Consider the following 12177-nt stretch of genomic DNA (forward strand, 5'->3'; position numbering starts at 1 on the left):
AAAATACAAAAGATCAATGAATCCAAGAGCTGGTTCTTTGAAAAGATAAACAAGATCGACAAACCTTTAACTAGACTCATCAAGGAAAAAAGAGAAAAGACCCAAATAAATAAAATCAGAAATGAAAGAGGATAAATAACAACTGACACCAAAGAAACACAGATTGTAAGAAAATATTATGAACAAACCATATGCCAACAAACTGGACAACCTGAACAAAATGGACAAATACCTAGAAACACACAATCTTCCAAAACTAAATCAAGGAGAATCAGAGAATCTGAATAGACAGATTACAGCTAGTGAAATTGAAGCAGTAACCAAAAAACTCCCAACAAACAAAAGCCCTGGATCGGATGTCTTCACAGGTGAATTTTACCAAACATTCTGAGAACAACAGCTCTTCTTCTCAAACTATTTCATAAAATTCAAGAGAAAGAAGGTTTCCAAATCCAGTTAAAAGACTGGCATTATCCTAATTCCAAAACCAAATAAAGACACTACAAAGGAAGTAAATTATAGGCCAATATCTCCCATGAACATAGATGCTAAAATCCTTAACAAAGTATTAGCAAACTGAATATATCAATGCATCAAAAAGATCATACACCATGATCAAGTGGGATTTATTCCAGGAATATAAAGTTGGTACAACATTCACAAATCAATCAATATGATTCACTACACCATATAAACAAGATGAAGAATAAAAAGCACATGATCATATCAATAGATGCAGAAAAAGCATTTGATAAAATCCAGCACCCATTTATGATAAAAACTCTCAGCGAACTGGGAACAGAGGGAACATACCTGAACACAATAAAGGCCACATATGACAAACCCACTGTCAGCATCATACTCAAATGGGCAAAAACTACTAGTGTTCCTCTTATGATTGGGAACAAGACAGGGATGTCTACTTTCACCTCTTACTCAACACAGTACTGGAAGTTCTAGCTACAACAATCAGACCAGAAGAAGAAATAAAAGGCATCCAAATTGGAAAGGAAGTAATAAAACTGTCTTATTTGCAGATGATATGATACTATACATAGAGAACCCCAAAGATTCCACCAAGAAACCACTAGGACTGATAAATGAATTCAGTAAAGTAGACAGATACAAAATTAATATCCAGAAATCAGTTGCATTTTTATATGCCAATAACAAAGTAACAGAAAGGGAAATAAAAAAAATCTCATTAACAATTGCTTCAAAAAGAATAAAGTACCTAGTAATAAACCTAACCAAGGATGTAAAACACCTGTACTCAGAAAATGATACGACACCAAAGAAAGAAATTGAAAAAGATACAAATCAGTGGAAGCATATACTGTGTTCATGGACAGGAAGAATTAACATCATTAAAATGTCCACTCTATGCAAAGCAATCTGTAGGTTCAGTGCAATTCCTATCAAGATACCAGTGATATATTTCACAGAACTAAAACAAATATTCCAAAAATTTATATAGAACTACAAAAGGCCACACATAGCACAAGTGATACTGAGAAAGAACAAAGTTGGAGGAATCATGCTACCTGATATTAAAAGTACTCTAAGGCCATAGTAATCAAAACAGCATGGTACTGGCATAAAAACAGACACACAGATAAATGGAACAGGATAGAGAACCCAGAAATAAACCCACACCTTTATAGTCAATTAATATTTGACAGAGGAAGCAAGCACATACAATTGGCTAAAGATAGTTTATTCAATAAATGGTGTGGGGAAATTGGACAGATACATGCAGAAAAATGAAACTAGACAACCTTCTTACACCACACACAAGAATAAACTCAAAATGGATAAAAGATTTAAATGTTAGACCCTAAACCATAAAAATTGTAGAAGAAGACATAGGCAGCAGAATTTTGGATATTGCCTGTAGCAATATTTTATTGGATATATCTCCCCAGGCAAGGGAAATTAAAGAAAAAATAAACAAATGGGACTTCTGCAAACTAAAAATTTTTTGCATAGCAAAGCAAATCATCAACAAAATAAAAAGACAACCCACAGAATGGGAGAACATATTCTCCAATACATCTGCTAAGGGGCTAACATCCAAAATTTACAAAGTATTTAACAAAACTCAACACCAAAAAAACTCCAACAACAACCAACCCATAAAAATGGGTAAATGATCTGAATAGATACTTTTCAAAGACGACATACAGATGGCCAATATATGAATGAAAAGGTGCTCAATGTCACTAATCATCAGAGAAATGCAAATTAAAACCACAATGAGATTCACCTACACCTGTCAGAATGACTATCATCAGTAAATCAACAAACAAGTGCTGGTGAGGATGTGGAGAAAGGGGATCACTTTCGCATCATTGGTAGGAATGCAGGTTGGTACAGCCGCTGTGCAAAGCAGTAGAGAGTTACCTCAAAAAATTAAAAATGAATTTGCCTTTTGACCCAATGATCCCACTTCTGGGAATATATCCAAAGGAATCTAAAACAGTAATTTGAAAGAACATAAGCACCCCTATGTGCGTTGTGGCATTATTTACAATCACCAAGATATGAAAGCAGCCCAAGTGTCCATCAGTAGATGAGTAGATAAAACAACTGTGGGACATTTACACAATGGAATACTGCTCGGCCATAAAAAGAAAATTTTACCCTTTGCAAAAGTATGGATGGATGTGGAGAACATTATGCTAAGTGAAATAAGCCAGTCAGAGAAAGACAAGTACCATATGATTTCACTCATATGTGGAATCTAAATGAACAAACAACTAATGAGGAAAATGGGAACAGACTCATATATGGAGAGCAGGATGACAGCTAGAGTGGGTGGGGGGCGGTTAGCAGGTGGAGGGACTGAGCAAAAAAGAAAAAGGACTCATGGATGGACAGCAGTGTGGTGATGGCTGGGGAGAATGTGGTATACAGGGACTAAGAGGTAATGTAATAAAAAATACAATAAAGAATCAGTATAACATTATTTTGAAAATGACAGTTTTCTCCATGGCTTTTTTAGTTTATTTAGATTTAACAACATTAACTTCAAATGCAACTAATTATTTAACAAACTCCATTAAGCCCTTGTGATACTTGGCCGTTCTCTCTTTTTCTTTAAATTCAGTATATTGAACAGTATTTCCTTTATTTCTTTAATAAATAAGAACCACTCTGTTAATTTCTGTACTTCATTGAATATTGATTTATTTTTATCACATTTTTATAGCACCTGGCCTACTATATATTTCTGAAAGGTTTCAATATAGAGAGTGAAAAAGAAAGAAATGAGCAATGCAAATAGATGCTTTGACATAATTATACAACAATTCTCCATCTTACTCAACATCATGTAAACTTATAGTATTTGGTGAGCAGAAAAAGAAACTGCTGTTTTGTTGTTGGTTAATTGTGGATGGCGCATTTGTCTGTAATTTGAGCTATTGTGCAGACATGTTCCATCTGTGGATATGAGGAAGTCTGGCTTAAGTGTCTCCTTGAGAAGCCTGGATCAAGTTACACATTCAGATTTCGATTGGCTTTATAACAGGTTTCCTTATGTGCCTCATATTGGCCCCAGGTTCACTGGGCTTAAAAGGAGCCAAAGCACCATATGGTTTTGGCAAAGGAAGAGTAGCCTCTGCCTCTGGGATATAGGCATTTGGACGCAGCTCTGCAGTCGTGCGAACACCATTGGGCAGCTGGCGACGATCTGTTTCCAAGAGCTCCTGCAAAGAATAATTTTTCCTTTTCAGTTTTCTGAAAACTCTGGTGAAGTCATTTCTCCCCAGGGTCTGCCAGACACAGCTGTGCTTGAGCAGCCTTAGGCTGTGCTGGCTGATATTCCCCAACAGGACAAGAGAGTATGAGGGTGAAGTCACTACATGTGCACACACAAACATTGCATCTCATTGGAATGACCCATGTTGTTCAATCATTACTCTCTTTCTGGGATTTATGGCTTACCATAAACTGGTTGGTGGCTTCTAAATTTCACTGTGTTACAATCTCAGTATCTTTCTTCAAATACTAATTATTTCCATGGTTTTGTTTTTGACAGAAGTAGGACAATCTATTACCTTTGGTAAGTCATGGATTGGTGAACAAAATGTTAGTACAAATGTTAGATAAGGAGAGTAGAACCAGAGGAAAGAAGTGGTCCTCAGCATGCTTTGAGCCTCAAGGTCCTCAAGATTGTGCCTGTGCCTCTGGGAAACAGAGGAATCTCTCATAGCGTTAGAAAGAATTCTAAATAAGGGAGATGGGTAAATGATGGCCAGGATAGCATATGCATTTGGAGGCAGCTCTGTAGTCATGTAAACACCAGTCTGAAGAAAATATAGTCCCAGAAACTACAAATCAGACCTTGTTTTCAGATATCCCTAATATGTGTTTGAAATGCACATTTTTCTTGGGCTAAGGGGTAAACAGTCATCTTTTTGAGGATGTCTACTGGATAGTCTGAGAGTAAGTTATATGTCCCCAAGATGCAGTCCCTTTAGGAACAGATGACTAATTCCATTCTAAGAATATTAAAAAGTCATGGGTTTAGGTAGAGGAACTGGGCATCTAACTTACAGGTGGAATCAGTGATAGGCCTAGACTTAGGCCAGTGGCAGGGGAAAAAAGGGTGACATTGAGTCCTATGATGCACCTCAAGTGTACTTCTTCTGCTGGGGGCCTCACAACATGCTTTGGTGGCTACAGTTGATGGACATGGAAGGGTGAGGTGTGGTTTGAGCAGGGGTGCAAGGACAGAAATCAGAGACCTGTGGATAAAACCAAAGCCAGCCAGGTCACTGCCAAGATAGCGGGGGTACATGGTGTTCAGCCACACCAGCCCAGGTTGTAAGATTGTGGGGTGGAACTCGGTGCTTGCTAAATGTTCTCCAGAGAATATTGTAGTGCTTTGGACTATTGTACTTTGAATTGTCCACATAATATCTTTAAAAACTCCAAAACTTTTTTCTGACTGTTTGGACTAGGTATGATAGAGTGGGAAATTTTTCATATATTTTGGGAGAATTGAAATCCCTAAAAATATCCCTTCCTGGCCACTTTTACAAATGCAATATAGAAGCCTAAACATACCTCATGCTTTTCAGTGATGGCCAAGGCATACATTTCTTCATCTCGAAGTACCTTCATCCATTCTCTCTCAATCTCTTTATTGAGTGGCAGACCCTTTTCTATCCTGGAATTGCAAGAGAGGATGAAGTCTTCTTTCTCTTTGACTTCCTTTTGGAGTTCAATGGCCAGAGCTTGTTTCATGGATAGCTCAGCAACAAGAGCCATCATTTTTTCAGTAGCATCTTTGATCTTTTTCTGGTAGCTGTTCATCTAGAATTAAAGAGCCCAAGGCTTAGCCCGTGTATACACTCCATGAAGAATTGAAGAAAATGGCAGGCTGCTAGCTGTATACAATGTGGGGGACATTCTTGCCTGAATGAAGGAGAGTTTAAATGGGAATTTCTAGAAAAAAAGAATTGGAGGAGATCCCAGAGATTGAGCCCTACACCCTAGTTGTGTAAATAAGGACAAGGCAGGAAAGAAAGACATATGCTCATTGAGTTACCATATGTCCAGGTAGATAGCATTGAGGGGAATAGTTGAGCCTCTTTATTTCTAGGAGGTGATAAGGAGAGTGGAATAGAATGTTCTTGATGTCCAAGCTCTGGCCTAATTTTTCCATGTTATTCATATATCACTTATCCAGTGGAAAAAGTTTGGCAGGACAAAAACTATCTTTAATAGTTACATTTTACTTATATAAGGTAACTAGCAGATGTCCTGCATCTGAAATTATTTTTAACAGGAGCTATAATATCTCAACATGTTTGTATTATTGATCATAATTTCTGGGATCATAAGCAAGCATGAGCTGAACTGGGGAAAATGTGGCCAATAATTTGAATGGAATGTTTTGGTTGTGTGTGTGTTCACCATTTCACATCTGCAACTTATCATCAAAGAATGAAAAGATAGGACCAAGTAGAATAATTGATTTTAAAAGGCAAAAAAGAAGAAAAGTTATAACTGGTGTTTCTTCTAAGCTTTCTAGCCCATAGCACTGCCTTTTAGTGTGGCCATAACCATGGTGGAGAGCTCAGTGGTGACTTCCCCCACAAGCCAACACTGTCAGATGACTGCTTTATTTTAAACTTATGTCCTGTATCACTACTGACATTGTATTAGATATGTATGTATTTGACTATTTGGTTATAATCTGACATCCCACAAGAATGTACTCTTCATGAGGACAAGGATTATTTGTTTTATTCATCATATTCCTACTCTCCAGAATTGGAACACAGGAGGCACCAATCAAAATCATTTATTTATTTGTTTGTTTGTTTTATTATTAAATTTATTGGGGTGACATTGGTTCATAGGGTCATACAGATTTCAGGTATACATTTCTATGCTACATGATCTGTATATTGCACTGAACCAAACAAAGTTGAAATCGAACATTTGCTAAATGAACAAATGACTAAATTCTTAGTCTGTTTTAATCCTTCAGTCCTTTGAACCAGGGTAAATTGGGACATGAATAGGAACTCCCCAAAACTATGTCCAACCTTGAAATATTTCCTCCTCCTAATAGATAGAGAACACACTGGTCTATGTGCACATTTGTTTAGAGGAATGTTGCTGCCAGTGACTTACCTGCCTTTGAAAAGAAAATGACTGATTACTATGGATGCACTTTAGCTCCTTAGGGAATATAAATTTTTTAAACTCTTCTACACTGCAGTAATTTTTAGGAAACACACACTGAATGAAAGACTGATATTTAAAGCTTCAGGGGTAAGTCATTATCTAATTTCATTAGTTAATCAGTCTCTGCATATGTGAGTGTTGTATGTATGCATGTGTAGCTGGTCAACCTTCCTTCTCTACATATCAAAAAAAGGATGGTATTAAGTTTTTGCTGAGATTCTTCACTTTCTGTTCATGTGGGAATATTAGAAGATAAGCCATAAGTTGTCTAGGAAAGATGCATTCTTTTTGAGCACCCACAAAAAGCTAGGGTTCTTCTGCTTGACTGTGCAATGTTTACAACAACTGTAGCTGATATGACACCCATTTCACAGATCAGAAAAGTCAGTTTTAAGGTCATTTATGTATCTTTCTCAAGGTCACTTGCTAGCATTGGTAAATCACAGATTTGAGATCTGAACATCTTTCTACCTTTGAATTCTGGGTACTATGAAGATATTATAATTCAAATGAAAAAAAGTATCTAGATAAAGAACATGGAAGGTGGAGAAAGGAGAGGGAAGCTAAATCACTGGCTAGAACTCAGTTATACTGGAACCTTCCTGACCATGTATACGGTTGCAGCAGCCACTCTCAGCATTTCTCCAGCGTTAATGTTGACTTCAGGAGATTCTCTGCCCTCAGCTTTGACAAACCAGCCCTCAGCAAAAACTAACTTTCTCAAAAAAAAGGAAATTCATTTTGCAAAAGGAAGGAAGGCAACATTTAAAGAAACATCAGACATGCTAAGTTCAATTAAAGTTCACGAGCCTAAAAAGTCTTGACATTCTTATTTTATGAGGTAAAGTTTGAACTGTACAAGTGCCACTGCACTGGTCATCCTCTGGTGTAGTCATCAGAGCCAAGTGTAAAAGCCAGGTCAGAAAGGCACAGGAGGCTTGAGATACACAGCACTTTCCTCTATTTAGTGAGCCAGAACTGTATTTAGAACAGGACTGACTGTTTACTTATTCAATAAATGTTGTTCTAGAGTTTAGTACACACTGGGCACTGGGGAAACAAAGAAAAATGAGGAGTGGTCACTGACCTCTGGAGTCCACAGTCAGGTGTGGGCATTAGCATGATCTATTTTCCTACCTGTGTCCCGCACTCCACAGTGTGAACAATGTGCCCCTTTCTCTCTGTTTCTGCTGCCATGCCTAGCATGAGGAGAGCACATGGCATGTAAGTATTGCTGACTAACTAAGATCCCTGTGCTGTCACAGCAGGATGCTCCAGGATGGGCATGTAGGCCAGGTGATCCTCTGACCACGCTATGGTGAAGGCTCCTCTGCATTATTATTACCAACCTCTCACCTGCTGGCTGCTCCTTTCAAGGTACCTTCTAGCAGTCCCAGTCTGACCCTGTAGCTTTGAATCAGCAGTCTTGTTACAGTATTTTAAATTTATGAAATTAGGAAGCTCTGTGTTACTGGCTTCTCCTTACTAGTGGGTCCTGGTGGTGACTGCACCCAATTGTGTAATAGGCCCATGTTTATGTGACTGTTGTGGTCTTCAATGGTCTTTTTTCATTTCTGGGTTCTAGCCGAGTTTCCATGAAGTTCCCATGCAGACTGCTATTTAAGTAAAGTCTTCAATTCACAAGGAACTAAAACAGATTTAACTTGGCACAAGTAATACAAAGATAATAATTGTCATAATTGAGTAGGTGCCCAGTTAAGTGAAATTTGTATACTGTCATTTAAAAACCTAAGTTTTCCCACTCTAATGCCAATCAATCAAGGAACAAGATTGAAACTTACTTTGAACAATTCTCTAAGACTCATCTTTACATTTTTAATTCTACATCTTTATGTTTCTCTAGTCATAAAGCCTAATTTCTCCAGTGCTCCACTCAGTAAATAAAGCAGACTATGGAAAATGAACCATAATAAAGCATTAAGGGCAGAAGAGAGAAGGCAGGGTCTCAGACAGACCTTCTTGGCCAAGAGCAGTGTGTCCTCCTTGCTGGCCTGAGTTTTGCTGTGGAGCCTTTCTGAGAGCTGGGACACCTGTTCATAGATGAAATCCTTTTCCAGTAGCTGTTCCTCCTTCTTGGCCAGATGCAGTTCCAGCTACAGTCAAAAACAATTGCAACAGGAAGAGGGTAAAAGGTCATGCAAGTCAAAAAATTAGAGCACTATTTTCTCTCTTCAACAAGAAACACACTTTTGTAGTTGTCAAGATATCTTTAGAAAGTCTTTAGAGCTGGACTGTCATGACTGTCCCTGCCACAATCCCCTCAAAATAGTTCTAGAAATTCTTCCTCCTCAGGGTAGAAAATGGCTCCCTTACTTCCATTTAGCTTCCATTGCCCTTCCTCTGATGTGCTACTATCAGAAAGACAAATTAATACCTTCAAAATGCCAAAATTTCTCCTTTGGGCTATGATACAAAGGTGGGCATCTGGAAGCCACTTAATTTTCACTTTTTTGGGCAAGTATTTAATGCCCACCTTAGGTTTTGTTACTAGATTACAATGAAAGGACTATATTAGTGGCTAGAATAATGAGGGATAAATCTGTTCACATAACATGAAACACTAGTACAGGTATCTGTGACACTGAACAACAAGGGGAAAATAGATACTATTTTAAGAAAGAGTGGGCATCCAAGATGGTGGTGTAATAGGTGGAAGACTACACTCACCTCCTCCTAGGAATAAACTGGAATTACAACTAAATTATAGTACAATCAACCTGAATAACCAAGTAAAGACTAGCTGAAGAGAAGCCTTATAATGAAGGACTTATGGAAGATACTGCATTGAGATTGGTAGGAAGGGCAGAGATGTAAAAGTGCTGGCTCTGCTCCCAAAGGTTGTGGCTAACATTCTGGAGGAATATCTCAGCTGATGGGGTTCATCCTGAGAAGTGTGGGGTTTCAACTCCACAATGGACTTCCCAACTAAGAATGCCAGAGCCAGGAAGAGGTACCCACATAACATCTGGCTGTGAAAATCAGTGGGGATTCTGGTCATCAGGGAGAGATGGAGTCTCCTAGAAACCCAGATGCCCTCTTAAAGGGCCAGCACACAAAATCTTGTTCACAGCCACTTATCCTGGGCTCTAGTGGAAAAGGGCAGAGCAGATTAGAGTTGTGTAGGGAGAGACTGGAGTTTGTGACTTGGGAGAGAGCTGAAGGGACAGCCATGAGGATTTCTGAGCCAAGTCCCTCTCTCACACCACAGACACCATCTTTCTTGGGTGGAGCACTCCCCTCCATAAGGCATCAGCTTAGTGGAATGCAATAGCCACACTTCCTGGTCTACCTGCTGCCCCACCCTGCAGAACCCTGCTGAGGAGCTGGAGTCAGTTGCCTGGGATCTTAGAGTTCCTTGGGACTTTTGCTGACCTTTCTTCAGACCTGATGTTCATAAAAGCCAGCTTTCATATGCAACTTGGTCCTTCCTGAGCACATGCAGGTACAGCAGAGGGAGCCACAAAGTATGGCTTGCTTAGCAACACCAAACATGTTGCCCAGGGCCAGTCATGGGCAGCGTCTGACATTGGTCTGACCCAGAGTCCTTCCCAGGAGGCCCCAGAACCAACACATTGAAAGGCCAGATGCAGGTAACATCAAAGCAAGATCCATTTAGTTTCACAGTGGAATGTACAAAAGAAGATCTTGACAGGCACCAGACCCTGCTGAGGTGAATTCCACTTCATGTGGTCAGCACCAGCACAGCAGCTTATACACTGTGATTGAGGTTGATCCTCATAGTCACCCAGCCTGAGGGTTGACCCCACACATGAACGGACAAATAACATCACACTCAATTACAATAGGAGGACCCATATAACCCCAAAAAAGAACATTCCTAGAACAATCACTCAGGTGATCAAGGAGACAGTGCCACTGGGTCCCACAGAACGTTATGACATAAGGCCACACTATACGAGTAGGAGTCATAGCATATCTATCTAATAAATAGAAACGAACAAGAAGAGGCAGCCAAAATGGAGAGACAAAGAAACATGCCCTAATGAAAGAAGAGGAGACATCTCCAGGAAAAGATCTAAATGAAATAGAAGTAAGCAATTTGTTAGATATAGAGTTAAAAAAATGGTTATAAGGAAGCTCAAGGAACTTAGTCAGAACAAGGAACTTAGTAAGAACTACAAAAGAAACCATAAATAATAGCCAGTCAGATAAAAAAATACAATATCTGAGATGAAGAATATACAAGAAGAAATAAACAGTAGGTTTGATAAAGCAGAGGATCAAATAATCAATTAAGAAGACAAGATAGAAGAAATACCCAATCAGAACAGCAAAAAAATAATTTAAAAAATAATTTAAAAAAATGAGGATAGTTTAAGGGACCTTTAGGACAACATAAACATTACAACAGCCACATAAGGGTACCAGAAGGAGAGAAGCATGAGCAAAGGATCAAAATCTTATTTGAAGAAATAATGACTGATAACTTCCCTTACTTCATGAAGGGAAAAGGACACACAAGTCCAGGAAGCACAGAGTCCCAAACATGGTGAACCCAAAGAGGCTGACATCAAGGCACAGCACAACTAAAATGGCAAAAGGTAAAGAAAAAGAGAGAATCTTAAATCAGCAAGAGAAAAACAGCTTGTTACCTACAAAGGAGCTTCCATAAGACTGACAACTGATTTCTCAACAGAAACATTTTAAGCTAGAAGCAATTGGCATAAAATATTCAAAGTGATGAAAAAGCCAAGGACCTACAACCAAGATTACTTTACCCAATAAGGCCATCAGTTAAAACTGATGAAGAAATAAAGAGCTTCCCAGACAAGAAAAAGCTAAAGGAGTTCATTACCACCAGACCAGTAGTACAAGAAATGTTAAATAGCCTTCCTGAAGAAGAGGGAGAAGGAGAAGGAGGAGGAGGAAAGGAATCATCATCATCATCATCAGAAGAGGAAGAAGAAAAAGGGAGATATAGTTAAAAAATTAAATGGCAATAAATGTGCACCTATCAATAATTACTCTATATGGAAATGGCTTAAATGCTCCAATCAGAAGACATAGGGTAGCTGACAGGATAAGAAAATAAGACTCATATATATGCTATCTACAAGAGACCCACCTCAGAAAAAAAGATACACACAGACTAAAAGTAAAGGGATGGGGAAAGATATTTAATGCAAATGAAAATGTAAAAAAAATACGGGGTAGCAATACTTATATCCGACAAAATAGACTTAAAAACAAATGCTATAATAAGAGACAAAGAAGGGTACTTTATAATGATAAATGGAGCAATTCAACAAAAGGACATAAGACTTGTAAATATTTATGCATTCAATGTAGCAACACCTAAATATGTAAAGCAAATCTTGATGAACAAAAAGGGAGAGACAGGTAATAATACAGTCATAGTAGGAGATTGTAATAGCCCATTCTCATCAACAGACAGATTTTCCAGACAGAAAATCAACAAGAAAACAGCAG

General features: G+C 38.4%; 1 protein-coding gene across 1 annotated transcript in view; it reads right to left on the reverse strand.

Moving 5' to 3' along the window:
- Nucleotides 1-3506: 3506 nt before the first annotated feature.
- Nucleotides 3507-12177, reverse strand: part of CCDC146 (coiled-coil domain containing 146) — a 117977-nt gene continuing 109306 nt past the window's right edge. The window contains exons 16-18 of the mRNA XM_045828309.1: nt 8682-8819; nt 5074-5322; nt 3507-3710 (exon numbers count right to left, since the gene is read on the reverse strand). Of these exons, the coding sequence (XP_045684265.1) occupies nt 3507-3710; nt 5074-5322; nt 8682-8819 (591 nt within the window). The remainder of the gene's footprint in view (nt 3711-5073; nt 5323-8681; nt 8820-12177) is intronic.

Source organism: Phyllostomus hastatus, unplaced genomic scaffold (assembly GCF_019186645.2).
Source record: "Phyllostomus hastatus isolate PE091 unplaced genomic scaffold, TTU_PhHast_1.1 phas_scaffold_78, whole genome shotgun sequence".
Taxonomy (NCBI): Eukaryota; Metazoa; Chordata; class Mammalia; order Chiroptera; family Phyllostomidae; genus Phyllostomus; species Phyllostomus hastatus.